This window comes from Canis aureus, chromosome 9, assembly GCF_053574225.1.
Source record: "Canis aureus isolate CA01 chromosome 9, VMU_Caureus_v.1.0, whole genome shotgun sequence".
NCBI lineage: Eukaryota > Metazoa > Chordata > Mammalia > Carnivora > Canidae > Canis > Canis aureus.
This window is the reverse complement of record NC_135619.1, coordinates 40,201,535-40,223,128: the sequence shown is the minus strand read 5'-3', so window position 1 is coordinate 40,223,128 and position 21,594 is coordinate 40,201,535. Positions and strand designations below refer to the sequence as shown.

The 21,594-nt window shown below is 36.4% G+C and overlaps 1 protein-coding gene across 11 annotated transcripts in view; it reads right to left on the bottom strand.

The window, feature by feature from the left end:
- SYT16 (synaptotagmin 16) overlaps positions 1-21,594 on the bottom strand; it is a 234,343-nt gene that overhangs the window by 83,441 nt on the left and 129,308 nt on the right. For 3 of the 11 annotated variants that reach the window (XM_077909548.1, XM_077909558.1, XM_077909549.1), the window contains exon 2: positions 18,283-18,949. The exons of the other annotated variants lie outside the window; for them this stretch is intronic. In XM_077909548.1, coding sequence (XP_077765674.1) covers positions 18,283-18,805 — 523 coding nt within the window. In that variant the 5' untranslated portion in view covers positions 18,806-18,949. The remainder of the gene's footprint in view (positions 1-18,282; positions 18,950-21,594) is intronic. 11 annotated transcript variants of the gene reach the window in all.

The following is a 21,594-nucleotide window of genomic DNA, read 5'->3' as shown; positions in this document are numbered from 1 at the left end:
AATGAATGAGTTTCAAGAAAAGAATATTTAGCAATGTTCATAGCCAAATAAGTAGAACGGGGATGGTGATGCTGCTTATGTAATGACGTGCATGGTCACTGCAGTGGAATAGTAGAAGCAAGGCTGTGGTGAGTAAAGAAGCAAGCAGGAGCTAGGGAAATGGAGACTGCAAATATAGCCAGTTCTCCCATTAATTCCTTAAACTCAGGAGTTCACTGTCAGAAGCTATAAGGCACAGTAATTTGTTGCCAGTAACTGTTGTGGAGCTGAAGGTGTGGGTTGGAAGTGGGAGCAATTCAGCCCACTTTAGGACAGCAGCTACATGAGGAAAGCACCTTGATGTTTTGAGTCAGACACATGTGGTTTGGTATCCCAGCTTCTTTACAGGCTAGGGACATTGAAGAAGTAACTGAACCTCCCTAGAACTCCTGACTTTTCTTTAAAAATAAAAATAATCCATTCACTCACAACAGACCATATTTCACAAAATTATGATTAAGTGATATAATGTTTAGAAAATATCTAGCCCATAATCAAGGTTATACTTTATTGAATACCTATCACCATTATATTTATTATTATTGATATTAGCAAACCAAGAAATTCATCACCTGCTGTGATCTACAAAATCAATAAGAACTCTTGGCAAGGTCCCTTGGGCACTTCCCATGAGAAAGCATATGCCAGTAGTGAGTTTTCCTGCAGTCTTCATTCCCTTTACTCTCTTTACCATTTCAAAATCAATTCAAGTCTACAGATTTAGTTTCTAACCAAAATCTTTTTATGAACAATTCCTGGATGAACAATTTGCAGAGCAGCCAAGAGAAAGGAACAGTTGTCTTTAAGATAAAAATACAATTTCTTCACTTGAAAAAATCTTTACATTCAAATAACTCAAATGAAGGTATATAAGTAGCTCCTACCTTTTGTGTAGCTTCTCTATTCTATTTAAATAACCAATCTAGGATGCTGTGGTAGGTGGATCCCAAGGTAGTCATCCATACCCCACCCCTGCCTCCTAATATTCATACCTTTGTGTAACCCCTTCCCCCTCAGTATGGCTGGGACTTGTGATATGCTTCTAACCAGTATACTATGACAAAGGTGATGGCATGTCATATCCATCATAACATTACATAATACAAGATTCCTTGTCAGCAGGATCTCTTTGCTAGCTTGATGTAGTAACAACCACACTGAGAAAGCCCATATGGCAAAAAAACAGGAATGATACCTATGAACCACATGTAGCCTCCAAGCAATAACCAACATAAAGCTGGGACCCTCAGTCTATAACTGCAAGGAAACTAATTCTGCCAATGACCTAAGAAACCTGGAAGTAGATTTTTTCTCCAGTCTAACCTCCAAATGAGAATGCAGCTGAGCTGATATTTTGAGGCTTGTGAAACCCTGACCAGAGGACCCAGCTAATCTATGCCTGGATCCCTAATCTATAGAACCTGACATAATGAACGTATGCCATTTTAAACCATTAAGTTTGTGATAATTTATTATGTAATACATAATTTATTATTATTATGGATAATGCAGGTCCTATATAGTTAATTGTGCAGTTAAGTCAATCTAAAAAGGGTGAGTTAGAGTGCGCCTGGGTGACTCATTTGGTTAAATGTTGACCCTTGATTTTAGCTCATGGCACGGCATCAAGGTCATGAGATCTAATCCTGTGTTGGGCTCTGCACTGGGCATGGACCCTGCTTAGGATTCTCTATCTCCCTCTCCACCTGCACCTCTCCCCACTCTAAAAAAATAAATAGATAAGTAAAAGGGTGAGTTAGGGAGATTTTCTAACATTCACAAGAGGAGCCATGATCTAAATCAGAAGTATCAAATGAAAAATTGTTTTTCCTGACTTGAAGTAGATATTAATCCCTGAGTACTGAGAAGAAGCAGGTATTCATAGCACCTATGGTGATGTAAGATATATGTGGTGATGCAAGGAATCTAGATTCATCCTTGGAACAGGCTTGCAATCAGTGTACAATGTACAGACAGTAGAAAGACATTGACTCCTCTGAAAGAGCTCTTGGTTTTTTGTTTGTGTTCTGCATTGTTTTTGTGATTTGTCCCACACAACCAACCACCTGGACCCACATGCACACCTTCAGGCTAAGGAATGTTATTTGTGAGAGTCGTGTTGTATGAATAACCTTGGAACCCTGGTTGCTTAAAATATATTATTTGGCCTCAACGTCATAACTGGCCCTTTTGTTCTGGACACTAAGGGCTCAAATCTTGTCCCCCATCCTGCTCAAGGCTGGGCTGGCCACCTAGAATGTAATCCAAGAGAAGAGGCAGACACACATAGCCCAGGCTCCTTGAAAATATAGAAACATAATAATATGGAAATACAACTTGCTCCAAACTACACATAGCAACAAATGTTTAATTTCAAACCTTGTTATTTGCCTTATAAATATGGCCCTTATGGGGATGGCCATTTGGAAGTCTCACGTGAGGGGAAGACTCTCTGCCCAGGCCTCTCAATCAGGACTCCAGCCTGGCTGTTTCCACAGAGCTTCCCCAGCTGAGGAGGTTGGATGTTGTAAGTGCCCAATTTGATGTAACTTTGCCTTATTCTCATTCATTACCTATTACTACCTTAATCTATTTGTAAATTCCTTTCCTCTTCTGTTTCTATTAGGCTTCTATAATAATGATAAAATTTTCTTTCCTTTTTGAAACTGAAACACAGCTGTTGTGAATCTTCTGTTCAGAACAGTTTGGGGATGCCTGGGTTAGCAGTTGAGCACCTGCCCCTGGCTCAGGGCATGATCCATGGTCTCAGGATCAAGTCCCACATCAGGCTCCCTGCCTGGAGCCTGCTTCTCCCTCTGCCTACGTCTCTGCCTTTCTCTATCTGTGTCTTTCATGAATAAAAAAATAAAATCTTTAAAACAAAACAAAACAAAAGAACGTTTGGCCACCCAACATCTATTCTTCCAACTTTTGAAATTCTGATTTTCTTCTGGTAAATCACTTTTCCTCCATGATTAGACCATTTTTCCGGTAAAGCTCTATCTATACCATGTTCAGGAATGACATCTGACATGGGTCTAATAAGAGCATCACATTTCCCTGATTTCTAAGGTTTGCCACATAATTCAAGCCATGCCAAGCCAGGTAAATAGAAACCAATTAGTGCTAATCCTAGAATTATTTTTTCAAATTGTCAGAAATTGGCATCTCTTTTTCCATTGGATTATAATCCAAGAAGATATAAACCTGAAGCTTCTGGCAACCATGTCACTACACACAGAGCCAAAGAATGGAGCCAGTCCAGATGAAAGCAGAGACAAAAGATTAGAGGTAGGGGAAGAAAACCCAAAAGATAACATTTGAACTCCTAGATAGAATTCAGGAAACCAGATTCACTCCAGATTTATCAATTACTTGAGTTCAGTCTCTCTTTTTATTTACTGATAAGAAATTGAGAAACTCCCAGTATAACTTGAATTTGTTTCAATTATGATAATAGCATGGTTACTGGGACACAAGCAATATTGCCTCAATGCCATTTTATGGTTAAGTTCAGCCTTGCAAAGGGAAGTATCAAGAGTCAGAAATAATGGTTTATATACAAACTGATCTAGCACAGGTTAACATAAAAATAACTGTGTCATTATGGGTCTAAATGCAGGAAAACAGTTTTCCAATTTTTCATACATAAGTTTAGCAGTGGCTACTTTTTGCAGGATCAAAAAAGAATAAAAACCAGAAGAACCTGAGTTCTAATTTGGTTTTGAAATGGGCTCTGACATTACAGCTTAAGAAGGTAATGCTTGAAATTTCAACTTCATGTTTCTTCTTATCCCTTCTCCACAAAGAAACTGATTTTTGAGATGATATAAAAGTTTTTCAAGTCTTTCCATGAACAAGAATGTCTCCTATGATAATCTCATACCTACCTCCTTAAGCAAAAGATTTAGGAGACATCAGAAAATTTCTCAAACAGCAAAAATTCCAGAATAACAACTGGACAGTATTACTGATGGCCAGATGTTGATAAGCTTGGGCAAAGCTGCATTTTACAGTCAATCAACCAAACACACTTCTCACCCTACTCAATGGTTTGCCCAACTACCTTCCCTCTGTCAGCAATGCTCTTCCCTTAGATATTTGCATAGCTCACTCTCTCACTTCCTTCACAGCTCTGCTTAACTGCTGCCTTCCTGGAGAGGTCATACTATATAAAATATAGCACCACCTATATAAAATATAGAACCACCCATATAAAATGTAGGTCATTCTGGGGACCTGGGTGGCTCAGTCTGTTAAGCATCTGCCTTCAGGTCATGATCTTGGGGTCCTGGGATGGAGCCCCAGTCTTCTGGCTCCCTGCTCAGCAGGAAGTCTGCTTCTCCCTCTCCCTCTGCTCCTCCCCCCTGCTTGTGTGCTCGCACTCTCTCTCTCTCTCTCTGTCTCTTTAGCATGCTGTCTCTTAAATAAATAAATAAAATCTTTTAAAAATCAATTATCTTTTAAAAAATACAGGTTATTCTATATAAAATATAAGATCACATCCTATATAAGATTCACTCTCCTGATTAATTTTTACTCCCTTAACCTTCTTTATTTTCCTGCATGGCACTTATTATCTGACATGCTACATTTGTTTGCCTGGTGAATATCAAATATGGGTAAGACTTAGATGCTCATTTTACCAGTTACCTATCACTTCCACAAAGTCCCAGTTCACACGCACATTCTAGCTCTTCCATAATTAATATGGACTACTTCAAAATCTATACAACTGTTCGGACAATACTTTAATTACTATATTGGTCAAGGTTCAGCTTGGAAAACAAAAATCACAACAGCCATTTCAATAGAGGGAACTTAATATAGAGAATTGGTTCTATAGCTATTGGGTATTGAATGAATAGAAAGAAGAACATGGAAATAGCTCAGAGATTATAACTGCAGGAAGCAGCTACCACCCCTGCAGCTAGAGAAGTAAAGGGAAGCAGTCAAGGTTATTGGAACTAGAAGCTCAGAGATGAGGCCCAATGGATATGAGACTTGGATATTGGATGTAGGAGATGGGGTATCACTGGGCTGTTTTTGGTGGTTCAGGATCTCAGAAGAGGAGCCCCACCAAGTCTGGGCTCTGGGGAGGGGAAAATGCCTGGATAGAGTTGTCACCTCTGAGTAAAGTATCATGAGGCTGGTTCTGGAATGCTGAAAGAAAGTGGAAACTGGAACCCAAACTGCTGACAGCAGTGTGAAGGGCTCTTCTGGGATTCCAGTAACAGCAACAGTGAGGAGAAGCAGGAAAAAGCAAGTCCTTTCTCCCTTCCTCCCATCTTCCAATATCCCTCCACCACTTCTTTCAGCACAACATAGGAGAATGCCCCTATGGGGCATTCCTATACTAAAAGGAAGTATAGTTTGCAGAATTCCAGCCCCAACATCCAAAGCAGGACATAGCAGAATAGATTGGAGCATAAAGAGAACAGCTTAAGAACAACACAGACCCTAATGTATTTCTTCAATTTTATTTTCTTAGGAGAAAAGTAAAACTTCAAATGCAATGGTATAGTGGTTGACTCCTGACTGTATTATCACTAGCTCTTTTTTGTAAAGCCTTATAGACTTTAGAGTATCACAGATGAACTTCACATGGTCCATAAACCCATGAAATTTCATTATAAAAAATGTTTTGAAAGATCATGTGTATGTTTTTGAATAAGTAGTTTCATAACTTTTGTTAAAGTTTCAAAGGAGCTTGTAACTCCCCTAAAATTTGATATCACTACCCATGTTCTCATTCAATATTTAAACTTGCTACGGAAAACACACACAACTTTTATATTCTTTTAATGCCTTCAGCATAGTATTGGTTATGAATCTCTTGGTTACAGAACCAGTATGAACCACCTTAAGGAAAAGTGGAGGAGGACCAATGAATCTATTCAAAGGACCTCAATCCAGGAAGAAATTACCTAGCTAAAGTAAGGGGCTCAAAATAGTTCATCTCCTTTATACATGCCATCTAAAGAATCTCCAGTAAATGTGCTCAAAGATACATTCATGTTGCAGAATTATTCATAATAGTGAAAATTTGGAGATAAATTCAATGTTCATAGGAATGAATAAATTGGGATGCCTGGGTAGCTCAGTGGTTGAGCATCTGCCTTTGGCTCAGGGCGTGATCCCAGGGTCCTGGGATCAAGTCCCCCAAGGAAGACTCCCCTAGGGGAGCCTGCTTCTCCCTCTGCCTGTGTCTCTGCCTCTCTCTTGTCTCTCATGAATAAACAAAATATTTTTAAAAATTTAAAAATTAATGGATAAATTATGATGAATTGCTGATTTCTACTCCAGAAGCCAATATTGCACTCTATGTTAATAGACTAAATTTTTTTAAATGGATCAATTAGATCCATATGAATGTATAAATGGCATGTTACCTAATATAGTGGACTACTATAAAACAGTTAAAATAAATCAAATCTACATGTGTCTGAATAACTCAAAAGCATTGCATTGGGTGGGAAGCAAAAACAAGTTGTAGAATAACATGCTTAATTTCATACCATTTGTAGTATTTTAAAACATGCAAAATTATGTTGTGAAAAATCTACAGATACAAATACTTGCAGCAAAAGAATAAAAACACACTGGGAATCATGCCTCCAAATCTAGATTTGTTTTACTCCTAGTGAAGAGAGAAGAGAAAGTAAAGAGACGAGTTCACAGGGAGTTCTATTTACATTGGTCCTAGATGACTCCTGTAAAATAAATCTCACTTCAATATGGCAAAACCTTAAGATGTGGCAAAGTTAAGTAGTAGATTTGTGGGTATTTGTTATACCATGCTATAGTTGTTTTGAATATAGTTTTGAAATGTTTCATAAATTTAAAAACTAGGAAATGTAAGGGCACTAAAAACTCCATTAGCAGTGGTCAGGACCACCCCCTGAGCATAATTAACAGGAGCTCAAGGGAAGAAAAACTCATCATCACAAATCAGAAACCCCATTATAAGGCTCTTCTTCAGAAACAAGACCCTCAGAGATGGATTTCTGACAAGAGTACCAGGCAAGAGAAAAAGGGGATTTGCCAAAGAAAGATGAATAGAAGAGGGGAAGATAGTAATGGCATCTCAAAGGATGAGTAAACAACAAAGAAACACACAGGTTAGAATCTCCCTCAGCAAGAAGAAACAAGATAGTAAATGAACAAAAGATCTTATTAAATTTATAACTGGCTCTGGCTTCCTCCCCAGTAGGCTAGATAATTGCAAAAAAGTGTCACCTGGCTCTATTACTGTCTGAGTCTCAAGGCAAGGAAGACTCGAGTTTTTTTTTTACTACTGAACTATTTTATTATCAAGTAATTTCATTATTGCAGAGAAATGTCTGGAGGTGCCTGGGTGGCTCAGTTGGGTGGGCATCAGACTCTTGGCTTCAGCTCAGGCCCTGATCTCAGGGTCATGAGAATGAGCCCTGTGCTGGGCTCCCTAATCAGCAGGGAGTCTGCTTGAAGATTCTCTCCCTCTGATCTTCCCAATCTCACCTGTCCACATGCACACACTCTCTATATATATATCAAATAAGTCTTTTCTAAAAAAGAAAAATCTGTGGTTTATTGGGAATTGGAAAAATGGAACGTAAGCTTATTTGTAGTATAACTTACCTCTAATCCTTCTAATCTATCCCTAACGATGGTAAGAATGGAAAAACAGAAAGTGTACTTTACTTCCTCATTTTAAACCTGTCTTCAAAGTGTTCAAGCATTCTATTGTAGTAGCATCCAGAAATTGTGGTAAAAATTGAATCCACATTATGACCATTTGGATAAGTCATATGTTCTAACTTCTGTCCATATAAGATTTTGTTACAAGCCTAAAATTTCCTTTAAAAATGACACAAAATTGCAAAATAAATAACAGTGGCAATAACAATCTCCTTGCCTTCACTGTCAAGGCTCTGACAATTGTATGTCAGATCCTAGCATGTTCATTAATACCTATCTTTTCTAAAACATCCAAGTCAATGTATCAAAATTAACTTCAAAAGGTTTTTAGAGAACAAATTCTGAAGATTTTGCAGAATACTCATGGACAGTCTGGATAACCAAGGAACATGATGGTATGTGCTAGCAAATGAAGGACTAATGAATGAAGACAAATTTAATTAGGGATAGTTTTACTTTCAAGAAAGCACTTGTGCAGTGCAAAAGCAAAGTTCCTGTATTGCAAATAAAGGAAAGGCAGGATGCAACATTTCATGTGCAGTAACACGTCCTATCGAAAAGAAATGAAGCCTGTATGATTTATAAATCAATCGCATTATATTGCCTGATACATTTAGTCTCAATTGCCACAAGCAATCCTAAGAACACTGACAACACAAAATACCTCCAATTCATAAAAGCTTGAGACCAACCAGTGACTAAGAACACTGTAGGATTTTCCTTTTCATGTTATATTAGCCTCATAATCTGACTGGAAAGTCAAATTGTATCACCATGATTCCAAAGTCTGCTGTTCTGTTTTTTTTTTTTTTTTAAATTCATTCCATCTAGCCAAGAGTGTTTCTGAAGTTCTATATGCCAGTGTACTTGGAACACATTAATTCCATTAGCAAGCTATTTCAGGAAATAGTGAGCATATTTCTTGGAAACAAATACATGTGGTTAAAAAACAGCCTCAAAAAAAAGTATGAGGTGAAAAACTGAAAACAAAGATGATTTTTAAATGCAATTAGAACTCTTTCCCATCACATATCAAAGGTGTCATAACTGCTTCTTGACTGAGAAGCTGGTGTTTTGGATTTGGGTCTTTAAACCAAAAAACCTATCTTGAGATGGCACTATAAGGAATCTATCTGCCTCTTAATCATAGGCAACTGCTAAATGAAGTGTATCTCTTTTCTCTGTTACATTACTATTGGCAACCAGATCCTCAGCAAGTGCCCAGAAATGTTTCCATGGTTACAAAAAGCATTCAGCATCCCTCTTGTTTTGGGCCAATTTAGCTTAAAATCTATTGTGGAGAAAAAATATGGCACATTAAGGAACATAAAATCAAGATACAATGTTATGAAAAGAATTCAAGGTTAAATGGGAAAAGCAGGCTTGACAAGGCTTTTTAAAAAAATGCATATAAATTACTGATTAAAATGCCGCCTTTTCTTAGAGTATCTCCAAATACATCTCTTTAATAGACTGCAGAGCAGCCATGTACTGCAGCTGCCGTGATCCGCTCGTATAAAAGAAAAAAAATGTGATGATAATTTAAGACTGCTACCAAACAGGTAGAATCTGCACACCCCAAAAGAAGTATTTAATAATCATACAGCTAAGAATCCAGTCCCTTATCCTGGTTTCATAGGTGCTCAGGGCATGTAAATATTTTGAGAAAAGAGGAATAAGGGCTTTTGTTCACCGGTTATAAAGCATTTGAAGTAAATTAGTGGGATATATCACATCAGGAAGAAAGACAAAGATGGAAGTTCCCCAGAGGCAACTTAGTAAAGCTCCCCCACCTATAAAGTCATGAGTGAACTGGGCCAATGGGACTGTCTCGTTCCAAATCTCTGCTGCACCCCCACTCTCACTGCCACCAATAGCCATTAAAAACATCTGTTCATCTTCTAGAATGTATTAAACAAATGGTATAAGCTTTTCAATAATCTGGAGAGGCCCCATGGCTTATACTTGTGTATAGTAGTCCATTCCCCATAGTGCTTTGTACATGGTAGACTTCAATAAGCATTTGATTAACTGAGAACAGCCATCAGACAAAACCTCTCCTTTTAGAGAAGTGTTTCTCCCCATATTGACCGATAGATACATGTCTCCCTTTATAATTTCCTATTGTTCTTGTTTTCACTGAGAAATGGAGAGAAGTGGGTGAGATTTAGTCACAATGCTGTTAAGGACTAATTTGAAGACTTGCACTTCCAGGAAGATAGAATAGATGTCTTTTCCCCTATTCTTCCCCCTAAGTACAACCAAAAGCCCTAGACACTATATATAAAACAAAGGTAAGAAGACTAAAAGGTACAGAGAAGATGGCAGACTGGTCAGTTGACCATGAAATTCAAGGAACAATATGGTGGTGAGTTTCCTGGGTTCATTTGCCACACATATCCCTGAATAAAGCTGAAGAAACTGGCAACCCAGAAATTCTAACAGACACAGGTAACAAAGGCCCCAAAAATAGCCTATTCTCTCTATGCAAAGGACCCGGGAAGAGGCACTCTAGCAAAACAGAAAACTCTTAGACAATAAATGTTCTACTCTAGACAAACAGCACAGAAAATAACTGTTACCTACCATGATCCATGCCATCAAAGTCCAAATGGGAAGCCTAGACTTCCATCCTCACCAGGATGTAATGAGGCAACCAAATACCCCCACCAGAGGGTGCTAGAGAAGGAAAAGTAGGGATCCAGGACTTTCCTTTTTGATAGCCAGTAATGAGTATCCTCCACTTCTATAATATCAGAATAGTCCACATGAGGAGCCTGGACCCCCACCTGAAAGTATTGAGGCACTCCTGCCACTTCCAACTTGGGTGGTATCAGAGGAGCTCTAGTGGAGACACGATTTTCAACATCACCTAATAGTAATAAAACTACCTTCAACTCAGTGGAAATCACTGGGAAGGAAAAGAAAGAGCTTCCATTCCAACCCAACATTAATGAGGAGCACCCCTTCAAGAGTAAAGGAGGCCAAAAGGGAAACTTGGACTTCTGCCTCCACTGTAATAAGCCAATGCCCCATTGCTCTGTCAGAGCCCTGTCAAAGACTCTTTTAGATGCCTTTTTGATGACATCATTTTGTCATGAAAATAATGTCAACTATTTCTCTCTCTCTCTCTCTCTCTCTCTCTCTCTATATATATATATATATATATATTCATATTGTTTCAGACACTATTTCTTCTTACAAATTACTACAATACCTCCCTAACATACATTATTTCTCCCAAATTAGCCTCTAAACTGGTGCTAGAGTTAACCTTCTAAAACAAGGCTCTGTTGGTATCACTTGTGATTAGAGTATTTTTGAGATTCCTAAATGTTTACAAAATAAAAGCTAAATCCTTAACATAGAAAAACAAAGACCTTCCTAATTGCATGCTAAGATCTAGCCTCATTTTCCAACCCTAAAAATGTCAGACTTGTCCACATGTCTAGTGTTCATGCCATTTCCTCCAAAAGGAATGCCTTTCTCCTTTCATTCACCATTAAAGGTGAGTAAATAAAACAAAATAAAAACTTCCACCTCTGGGAGAAGAAGTCAGGGTCAGACCACTGTGGGGAGGTCAGACACTAATTATTGAGAAGGCCCTAACCCTAAGACATCGGGACATAAGACCTGCCTAAAACAGGCTGCTCCCAAACAGCAGAAAACAGAAATTTCCAACACAACCACACCACATTAGCAAATACCAAGTAATAGATAACAGAGCAGACTCCTTCTGGAAAAGGGACAAAAGCCTAAAAAAAGAGACACTTCCTGAGGCACAGACAAAAAGAGGAAACTCAAGTTGAGGATTGGGCAGATTTTACAAAACTCTGTAGAAAACAAGCCCCTACCCTAAACATAATGTAATAATAGAAAAATTTGAAGCCTATATAGCACTGAAATTAGTAATAACAACAAAGCCCAAACCCAAATCAAATTCTGATTAAATTGACTCAACCCTCTCTGAGCATTAGAAAGACTAACCTATTTCCAGACAGAAATACTATTTACATTCCCTACCTATGTTGTTTGATTTTGAGTCAAAAATTACAAGACAAGCAAAATAAACAGAAAGGAAATATACACTATCAATAGACAAAGCAATCAAAAAAGCCAAACTCAGAGATGACTCAGATGTTGGGATTATCAGACAGAAAATTTAAAATAACTATAATTAATATGTTAAAAGCCATAGTGGGAAAAGGGGGAACATACAAAAACTCATGGAGAACTTCAGCAAAGAAGACTGAAATTATTTTTTTAAAAATCAAATCAAAATGATAGAAATTTAAAAATATGATAACAGAGATGAAGAATGCTCTCAGTGGACTCATTATCAGAACTGAAACAAAGAAAATATTAGTAAACTTGAAGAATGTATGATATTAGATTGTACTACCTAAACTAAAATTCAAAAAGGAAAAAAGAATGAAGGAAAAAGAATACTCAGGAGCTGTGGGATGATATCAAATGGTCTAATATTGGGGATCCCTGGGTGGCTCAGTGGTTTGGCACCTGCCTTCAGCCCAGGGCCTGATCCTGGAGTCCCGGGATCAAGTCCTGCATCAGGCTCCCTGCATGGAGCCTGCTTCTCCCTCTCCCTGTGTCTCTGCCTCTCTCTCTCTCTCTGTCTCTCATGAATAAATAAATAAAATCTTAAAAAAAAAATGGTTTAATATTTGTGTAACTGGAATACTAGAGAGAGGAGCAAAAGAGAATGTATTAGAATCAATATTTGAAGAGATGATGGCCAAGAATTTTCCAGAAGTAATGAAACTCACTAAACCATAGACACAAAAAAGGTCAGAGAACACACACACACACACACACAAATGAATACCAGAACACACACACATACATACACACACCCCAGATACAGCTGCTGAGAACCACAGATAAACACAAAATCTTGAAGGTATTTAATAGAAAAAAGATACATTACATGCAAAGGAACAAAAGTAAGAATTATGGCATACTTCTCAAATGGAAACTGTGCAAGCTATAAGACAGTGAAATGAAAACCTTAAGGTGCTGGGAAAATAAGTGTTAACTCAGAATTCCATACCTTGCTGAAATACATTGAAAAATAAATATTTTTCAGACAATCAACTAAGATAATTTATTAGCAGCATATATGCACAAGCTAAAGAGCTTCAAACAGCATAAATGAAGTAAATATAAAATTCTTTTTTTTCTTATTTTAGTAATTCAGAGAGACAACCAACTATCTAAAGCAAACCAGCTCATTGTATTAAGCACTGCATGTATAAAAGTTAGTATATCAGGGTGCCTGGGTGGCTCAGGGGTTGAGCATATGCTTTCGGCTCATGGAATGATACCAGAGTCCGGGATCGAGTTCCACATTGGGCTCCCTGCAGGGAGCCTGCTTCTCCCTCTGCCCAGAATGGAGATGAAATAGAATCTTAAAAATACTCAATTCAAAAGAAGATGTGAAACAAAAAATAAGAAAAAACAGACAAAGAACTGATGAAACAAATAGGAAATAATCTAACAAGATGACAGATTTTAATACAATATCAATAATTACTTAAATATAAAGTTAAGACCAAGTAACAGTGAGAGAGACCAATTAACCCTGAAAATTTGAAAGATTGTATTAAAAAAATAAGACCCAACTTTATGCTATGTACAAGAATCCCACTATAAGGATAAAGACAAATTTTAAGTTAATGAATAAGGTGTGGTCTAAGTAAATGATTATCTAATTTTGTCACCTGGGTGACATCAGTCATTAAGCATCTGCCTTCCACTCAAGTCATGGTCTCAGGATCTCAGGATCCTGGGATAGAGCCCAGTGTCAGGCTCCCTGCTCAGTGGGGAGTCTGCTCCTCTCTTTCCCTCTGTCCCTCCCCCTCTGCTGTGCTATCCCTCTCTCTCTCAAATAAACAAATAACATCTTTAAACTTTAAAAAAAAAATAAAGTTAATGAATAAAAAAGAATATATCATACCAACACTAATCAAAAGAAAGCTGGAGTAACCATATTAATATCAAAATTGACTTTAGGGATAAAAAAGGTATATAATATAATGACCAATTAATCAAGGAGACACATATTTCTAAAATGTGTATACAATTGACAACAGAGCTTTACATGAAGCAAAAACTGATAGAACTCTAAAGAGAAATAGACAAATCCACAAGAATTAGAGACTGCAATACTTTTCTCTCAGTAATCAACAGAACAAAATCAATTGGCAAAATTAGTAGATAAAATAAGTAAAAAAAAAACCTGAAAAAACGGCCTCAAAAAACTTGAAGTAATTTATAGAGCACCATGCCCAACAACAGCAAAAAACGCACAAGTCTTTTTACAGTCTTTTTCAAGTACACAGGAAATATCCAAAAAGTCAGAACATATTCAGAGTGATAAAACAAAGCTTAATTAATTTAAAAAACCAAAATCATGCAATATATGTACTCAGATTATAACTAAGTTAAACTAGAAATTGGTTACAGAAAATTATCTAAAATATTCCTAGTACTTGGAATATTTCCAACATATTTTAAAATAAACTAGGCATCAAAGAGGAAGTCAAAGGGAAACTAGAAAATATTTTTAATAGAATGACAACATATTAATAATTTTTGGATGCAGATAAAGCAATTCTTAGGAAAAAATTATACATTAAATAATTATATTAGAAAAAAGGACAAATTATAACCAACAGAGGCAGAAGGAAGAAAAAAATAAAGATAACAGCAACAATCAATAAAATTAGGGACAGAAAAACAATAGGGAAAAATTAATAAAACCAAAAACTAGTTCCTTGAAAAAAAATAGAGAAATTAGATAATCATTTACTTAGACCACACCCTCTGCAAAATAAGAAGACAAAAATGACCAATATCAGGAAATAAAGAGGGAGATCACTGTAATCTCTACAAACATTAAAAAGATAGCAAGGAAATACTGTCTATAAGTTTAATAACATAGATGAAATTTTAAAAATTCTTGAGAAACACAAACTGCATAAAATCACTCAAGAAAAAAACATTTAACTTGAATAATCCTATACATACTAAAGAAACTAAATTTGTATTTCAAAATATCCCCCCCACCCACCCAAACACCCCACTACACACACACAAAATTTCTGGTTCAGAAGGTTTCACTGGAAAATTGTAGCAAACTTTTAAGAAATAAATAATGCTTATTTAATAAGAAATTTTCCAGACCACCGTGAAAGAGAAACATTTCACAATTCATTTTATGAGGTCAACATTACACAGATACCAAAACTACACAAAAACTATACAAGAAAAATACAGACTAATATCTTAATGAAAATAGATGGGAAAAAAAAGAAAAACACCTCAACAAAATACTAGCAAATCAAATTCAACAATGAAATACATGAAAAGAACAGTATACCATGACCAAGTGGATTTTATCCCAGGTATGCAAGACATATTCAACACTCAAAAAGTAATCAGTGCAATTCATTTCAACACTGACCAAGAAAGATTACATAGTTATCCTAATATATGCAAAATAGCATTTGACAGAATTCCTTTTTGATGAAAACTCTCAACAAATTGAAATAAAAAGGAACTTCTTCAATATAATAAAGAGTATCTACAGAAACCTACACCTAAATACTAGGTAATAATGAAAGACAAAGTTTTTCCACTAAGCTCAGAATCAAAGCAAAGATAACTACTTTTACCACTCTTATTCAACATAATATAGTGTACTCAGTCAAGATAAATCAATAATAGAAATGAATATTGGGGAGGAAGAAATAAAACTGTCATTTTGCACACTAACTATATAATTTTCTATGGAGAAAATTCCCAATATTTTGGGAAAGGTATCAGAATGATAATCAGTGGGTTTGGGAAGATTACATGATAGAAGGTCAATATACAAAGGTCAATGGAATTTTTATATATTAGTAAGCAGCGGTTTCAAATTGAAAGTTATAAAAGCACTATTTACAGGGGATCCCTGGGTGGCTCAGTGGTTTAGCACCTGCCTTTGGCCCAGGGCGTGATCCTGGAGTCCCTGCATGGGACTGCATGGGACAGTCCCTGCTCCATAGCCTGCTTCTCCCTCTGCCTGTGTCTCTGCCTGTCTGTCTATCTGTCTCTCTCTCTGTGCCTCTGATGAATAAATAAAATCTGTTTTTTTAAAAAAATGTACTATTTACAATAGAATCCAAAAAGAAGGAATTACTTAGGTATAAATCTAACAAAATAGAATGAGGCCTTTATGCTGGAAACTACAAAATAAAACAGACAAAATCACTACATACCTATGAGAATGGCTAAAGAAAAATTTTATAATAACATGCTACAAAGTGCTGGTGTGGATGTAAGTGACTAGAAATCTCACACATTACTTTGGGAATGTAAATGGTACTTCAGAAAATAGTAGAATTTTTTTTATAAAGTTAAACATATACCTCCCATAGTACCCAACAATCCCACTCCTAGGCATTTACCTAATTGAAATGAAAACTTACACTTGCACCAAAACTGTTTTGTGACTGTTTATAGCAATTTTATTTACATTGTTAAAAACTGGAAACTACCCAAATATTCCTCAACTGATGAGTAGATCAACAAACTATGGTGCATTCATGCAATGGAATACTACTCAGCAATTTAAAAAAAGTGAACTACTGAAACACACATCTATCCAAACATGGATAGATTTCAAATGCATTACTGTAACTGCATTATAAAAGAAGCAAGACTCAAAAGGCTACCATCTGCATATTTCCATTTATATAGCATTCTGGAAAAGACAAAATGATAGAAAATATACTAGCAATTGCTAGGAGCTGGAGATAGGGAAATGAGTACAAAGGGACTTGAATTTGTTGAGGTGATAGAACTGTTTATACCTCGATTGTAGCAGTGATTACAAAACAGTGTGTTAAAAACTCACAGAACCATATACTAATGAGAGTGAATTTCACCATATGTAAATTATACCTTGAAAAGGAGGAGAAAAAAAGAGACAGAATATGTATAAACTCTAGAATCAGACTCCCTGAGCTGTGCCTCTTTTTAAATATGGATCCTGGGCATATTCTCTAACACTCTAAGCATCAATCTTCTCAACTGTAAAGTGAGATTAGTTAGCTTTCCTTGTTGTTCTTCCATCATTATTATTTGGTGTCCTGTTACATACCTAACATTGTGCTTGATGTTAGGGATACAAAAATTAACTTATGGTGTGGCCCTTGCCTCCCAAGAGACTACAACCTAGTGAATAAACATCCCCTGAATAAACAACTGAATATAATTGTTTTATTACAAAAATTTTTAAAACCCAATATTAAGTAATTATTAAGCCAAATTCACATTAATAGTTTCTAATATAGTTCAACTTTAGCAGGAATTTTCTAAAATAGGAATAGAAATTTCCAATCAAATCTAAGAAATCCTACTGGATGCCCTTATTTCTAGAATTATCTCTACAGATAATTTTAAAGACTTGAAATTGCATTTATTTATAAGTTTATCAGGTTCAGAAAGAATATCAGCCTACTCTACCCTGTTTTTGCCATTTTATTCTAGCATTTCAACATTAAGTAAGAGTATCAAGAAAATACTATAAAAATAATATGAAATTATGTTTCCTCATTTTCTAAGGCTTCATGTATCTTGATAAAATGTTTCCCTAAAAAGAAAAAGCTAAGAGGAATCCCTGAAAATGGATGAAGAAGCTTTGAAATATCCCAGAAAATCTGCTCCCTTTAAAAAGAAAAGAATTAATGACTTCACCTTTCTGTCACATAAAAGATCCAGTAATCTTTGTGAGAGATGTATGCATTACAACTACACATCACAAATACACACCCAACACCTTTCTTGGCATATCAGCCATCTCTGTCCTCTCAACCAAATGGGATGTCCTTACTTCAGGCATTAGAAGCCTGAAAAATTCATGCCAGGACATACTACAGCTACTTTTATAGCGTCAATTACATTTTCACTATATTCAGGATATCTGACAGGATAAAGCTCTAAAGACAGTTTGTTTTAAATGTGTCCTTTCCACTCAAGGCTTAAAGAAAATCAAGCTATTCTTATTTCAAAGATTTCCTATCTACTGTCATCTCACATCACGTCTCAGTGAAACACTGTGAAAAGTGTTCTTGGAGTGTTATCAACTAAAAATTTTGCAACAAGTATGGCTTTTTGCACAGGATTTCACACTGAATAATATAGTAACATCTAGAGATTCCTAACCTAGTGAAAAAAAGAGAACATTTTAAAAGATATTTTAAAAAGCATGACATATGCACAAGGGCTTCTCAAACAGAACCCATCGACTTGTTTTAACAATTTTATTTGATCTGAACTATTGTTCTGAAATATGGAGCCCACAAATATGGGTCTCCCATAGTTTTATATGTTGAAAATATTCCTAAGAAGAACATCTCTCAATAAGAAGCCAGCATATTGAAAGGTATAAAGAGAGAGAAAATAAAATTCATATGATAACTAAAACAAGTCAAAAAATAAGATTAGTAGAAATGCCCTTTGGAAGAACCCAGAGAAAATGATCACTGGCTACCTTACCTTGCTTTTTTCCATTAACATTTTCTAAAATACCAGAGAGCTGGCTGTTAAAGCTGTGTTGAAGGTCACTCCTTTGCTTTTCAAGGTGATGTTCTTCCTCAGCAATAGAAGAAGGCACATGTGGTAGCTTTTGGTCATCAAGGGTCTGACTGGGCCACTGGGACATTATAGAACATGAGTCCTTTGCATGTTGGCTAAGTCTGGGGCTCAAACTTTGGGCAGAGTCCTGCAAATCACTATTACAACGGGAGAAATGATCCACTTCAAGAAACAAGGGATTTGCATCCTCTTGACGCCAATCATTGCCTTGTTCTTCATCTTCAAAGTAAGCTTTCTGAATCTGAATATCATCTAAGTCCTGGTCTAGCTTGTCACTCAATTTAGAGTCTTGTTTGCTTAAGTTAACCAGCGAAGCAGATAACATATCTCCTGCTTGCTGGAGAGCTTCATAAACCCGAGATATCCAGGAAGAGAGAGGCTGGAAGAAGTTCTGAGCATCCTGAGACGCCATGGCCAAAACCATGGCCAGCTATCTGATGTCTACAAGTCGACTTGTTCAGCTCCTTCAGTACTCTGGACTTAATGTGAACTATAGAATAAGCGTGATGACAAATTAAATTGGAGGTCTCTTAATGGCTGTGAATAGTTCACTCTCAAAACTTCTCAGCTGAAACAGAGGAAAGAAATACTTACACCTATTACAGTAACAACCTCAGACCCACTACTGATACCTGTAATCAATGTCAAACAACATTCAGGGACTAAAAGAGATCATCATTGAAATCTGAAAGTAGCTAAATAAAAATTACTGTGCAAGTCTAAATGTAGATTACTTCAATGCGTATTCACCTGCTCAGGCATGTGCAAAACTTTCATCAGCAGTAATGGGCTCTATTCATGTGGACTGAGAAGTCGATCCCCACATAGACCATACTTAACAGTGTGAAAAGGATAAATGAATCTTCATTAAGAGGTTGGATATGACATTTCAAAATACAAGAAAGGTTGGATGCTTCATCTACGAACCTGCAGATCTCAGCGAGCAGGCTAATAAGCATCTCTGCTTCATGACACAAAGATTTATCCTTTCAAAAGGAAATGTGTGCCTGGAATTAAAAAGCTTTTAACAGATCTTAAAGTAAGACTGTATATTTTTATGCAATTTCTACAAATCATATCTATTCTTGAGGAGCAAAGAACCACTAAAAAACAGTGCGACAAGTGGAATATGCAGCTTACTGGGGACGTGATCCTAGCATCTTGTTGCCTTTGTCTATGTTCTAACCTCCCAAAGACAACCCTCCACAACCTGGAAGACTCCTGAGACACCCTCCTTCCCCCAAATTCACAACCTAAAGGAGGCAGCTATAGGACATCATCAGAGTAACAAGGCACAATGAAGATTCTGGACCTAAACATCTATACTTTTGTACATATACACTCATACAAACACATACAAACATATACATACATGTATTTGCATAGGTATGAGTATTGTGTGTGAGTGTGGAAATATATACATATATATATATATATATATATATATATATATATATATATATATATCTTAGTGCCCTTACAATGCTCATCAACAGCTCAAGATGAATTTTATAATGTCAACAGAGCGTAAACTCACTGCTTGCACTTAATTACCCCATCTCTTTTATAAAAAAAAAGCTTTCTTCTGATTCAGTCTACCAGCATTCCTATATGTTTCAGCCTTCTTGACCTCCAGTACTGCAATTAATAGGATTGCTTACATTTTCCTAAGAATTTCTTTTTAGTTTTTATCTTTTGTAATAGCCATTCATGCATGCATTGATTCATCAATAAACAAATATTGATTAAGTGCCTATTAAGTTCTGGGCACAATGCCAAGTATAAGGTAACCTTGAGATCTCTGTCCCTATGGAGCCCACATTCCAATTAAGGGGAAACTGAGCTCTCTGCACTTTTCCTTTATGTTAAATAATTCATGAGTCTGTCTTTCAGGCTCTTCCTTGACTTCCCACCAAGTACATATATGCAACCATTCATTTTCCTATGGTTACTCCTCCTGCCCCTTCATATTCAATCAGCTGCAAGAGCTGACCCATCCATAAGACTCAACACTGTGTTTTTTTAACTCTAAAATATACATCACCAGCCTATAGTTCAATCCCTTTATACAGGCTTGTATCTCTTGTCATCTAAGCTAATGATTACAAACTTTGTATGAGAATCACCTGGTAAGCGAAAGAAGAAAGAAAAGAGAGAAAGAGAGAGAAAGAAAGAAAGAAAGAAAGAAAGAAAGAAAGAAAGAAAGAAAGAAAGAAAGAAAGAAAGAAAGAAAGAAAGAAAAGGAAAGAAAGGGAAGAAAGAAAGAAAGAAAGAAAGAAAGAAAGAAAGAAAGAAAGAAAGAAAAGAAAAGAAAGAAAGAAAAAAAGAGGCTCAGATGGGTTAAAGGAATAGGCCCTGAATCTTTTTATTTTTGTCAAGTTCCTCGGGTGATTCTGACACACACCAGAGTTTGAGAAATGCTGATCTAAGGATATAGCGACACTTGGGCATCTCACCAAAATCTCAAATTCAGCCATCAAAACCTAGCACATCACTTCTACTGCTACAAGTGTTCAATACTCTAGACTCACGATTGTGAATTTCTCTCTTCAACACTGCCCCCTTTGATTCCTTCCATTCCAAGTTCTGATAGCTTTCAGTCTATGAAGACTTCCATTGTGCTTTGTATGGTGATAACCTTTCCTACACTCTAATTTCCCCAGATGTTACATAACTAGTTGGTTTCCATCTCAAGTCTTCCAAGCTTCAGTCCTTCCTCTAGATTTGCTCACCATTACCTGAACTTCTATTACTTTTATTGCCTGTCTCCTCCTCTAGAATAGACATATCTAGAGGGCAGGGACCGTATGTTTTATTCTCTAGCTTATCCACAGTGCAAAGAAGTGTTCTAAGCATGTACTCAATTCTCAATAAATTTTTTTAATATTAGTAACAACCAATAAAGATGAAAGGAATGTCATTGATATATTCCCAGGGGCTATACCACATTTCTTTATCATTTTAAGTAGAATTCCATTTTAATTATAAAAATGTTTACGTAAGGTCATTTTAAACATAGAAAATGACTAAACAGTAAACACTAAAGAGTTGTTTCTATAGGGGGGATAATTATCAAATTCCTGAGCCATTGCTTTATCACATATTTTGATCATCCTCACCAAGGGTAATTGTGAACAGAAAAGAAGTGGTTCCATGCCCAGAATAATAACGCTCATGGTCCTTTAAAGGCTGTTAGTTAAATCTTTCTGACCC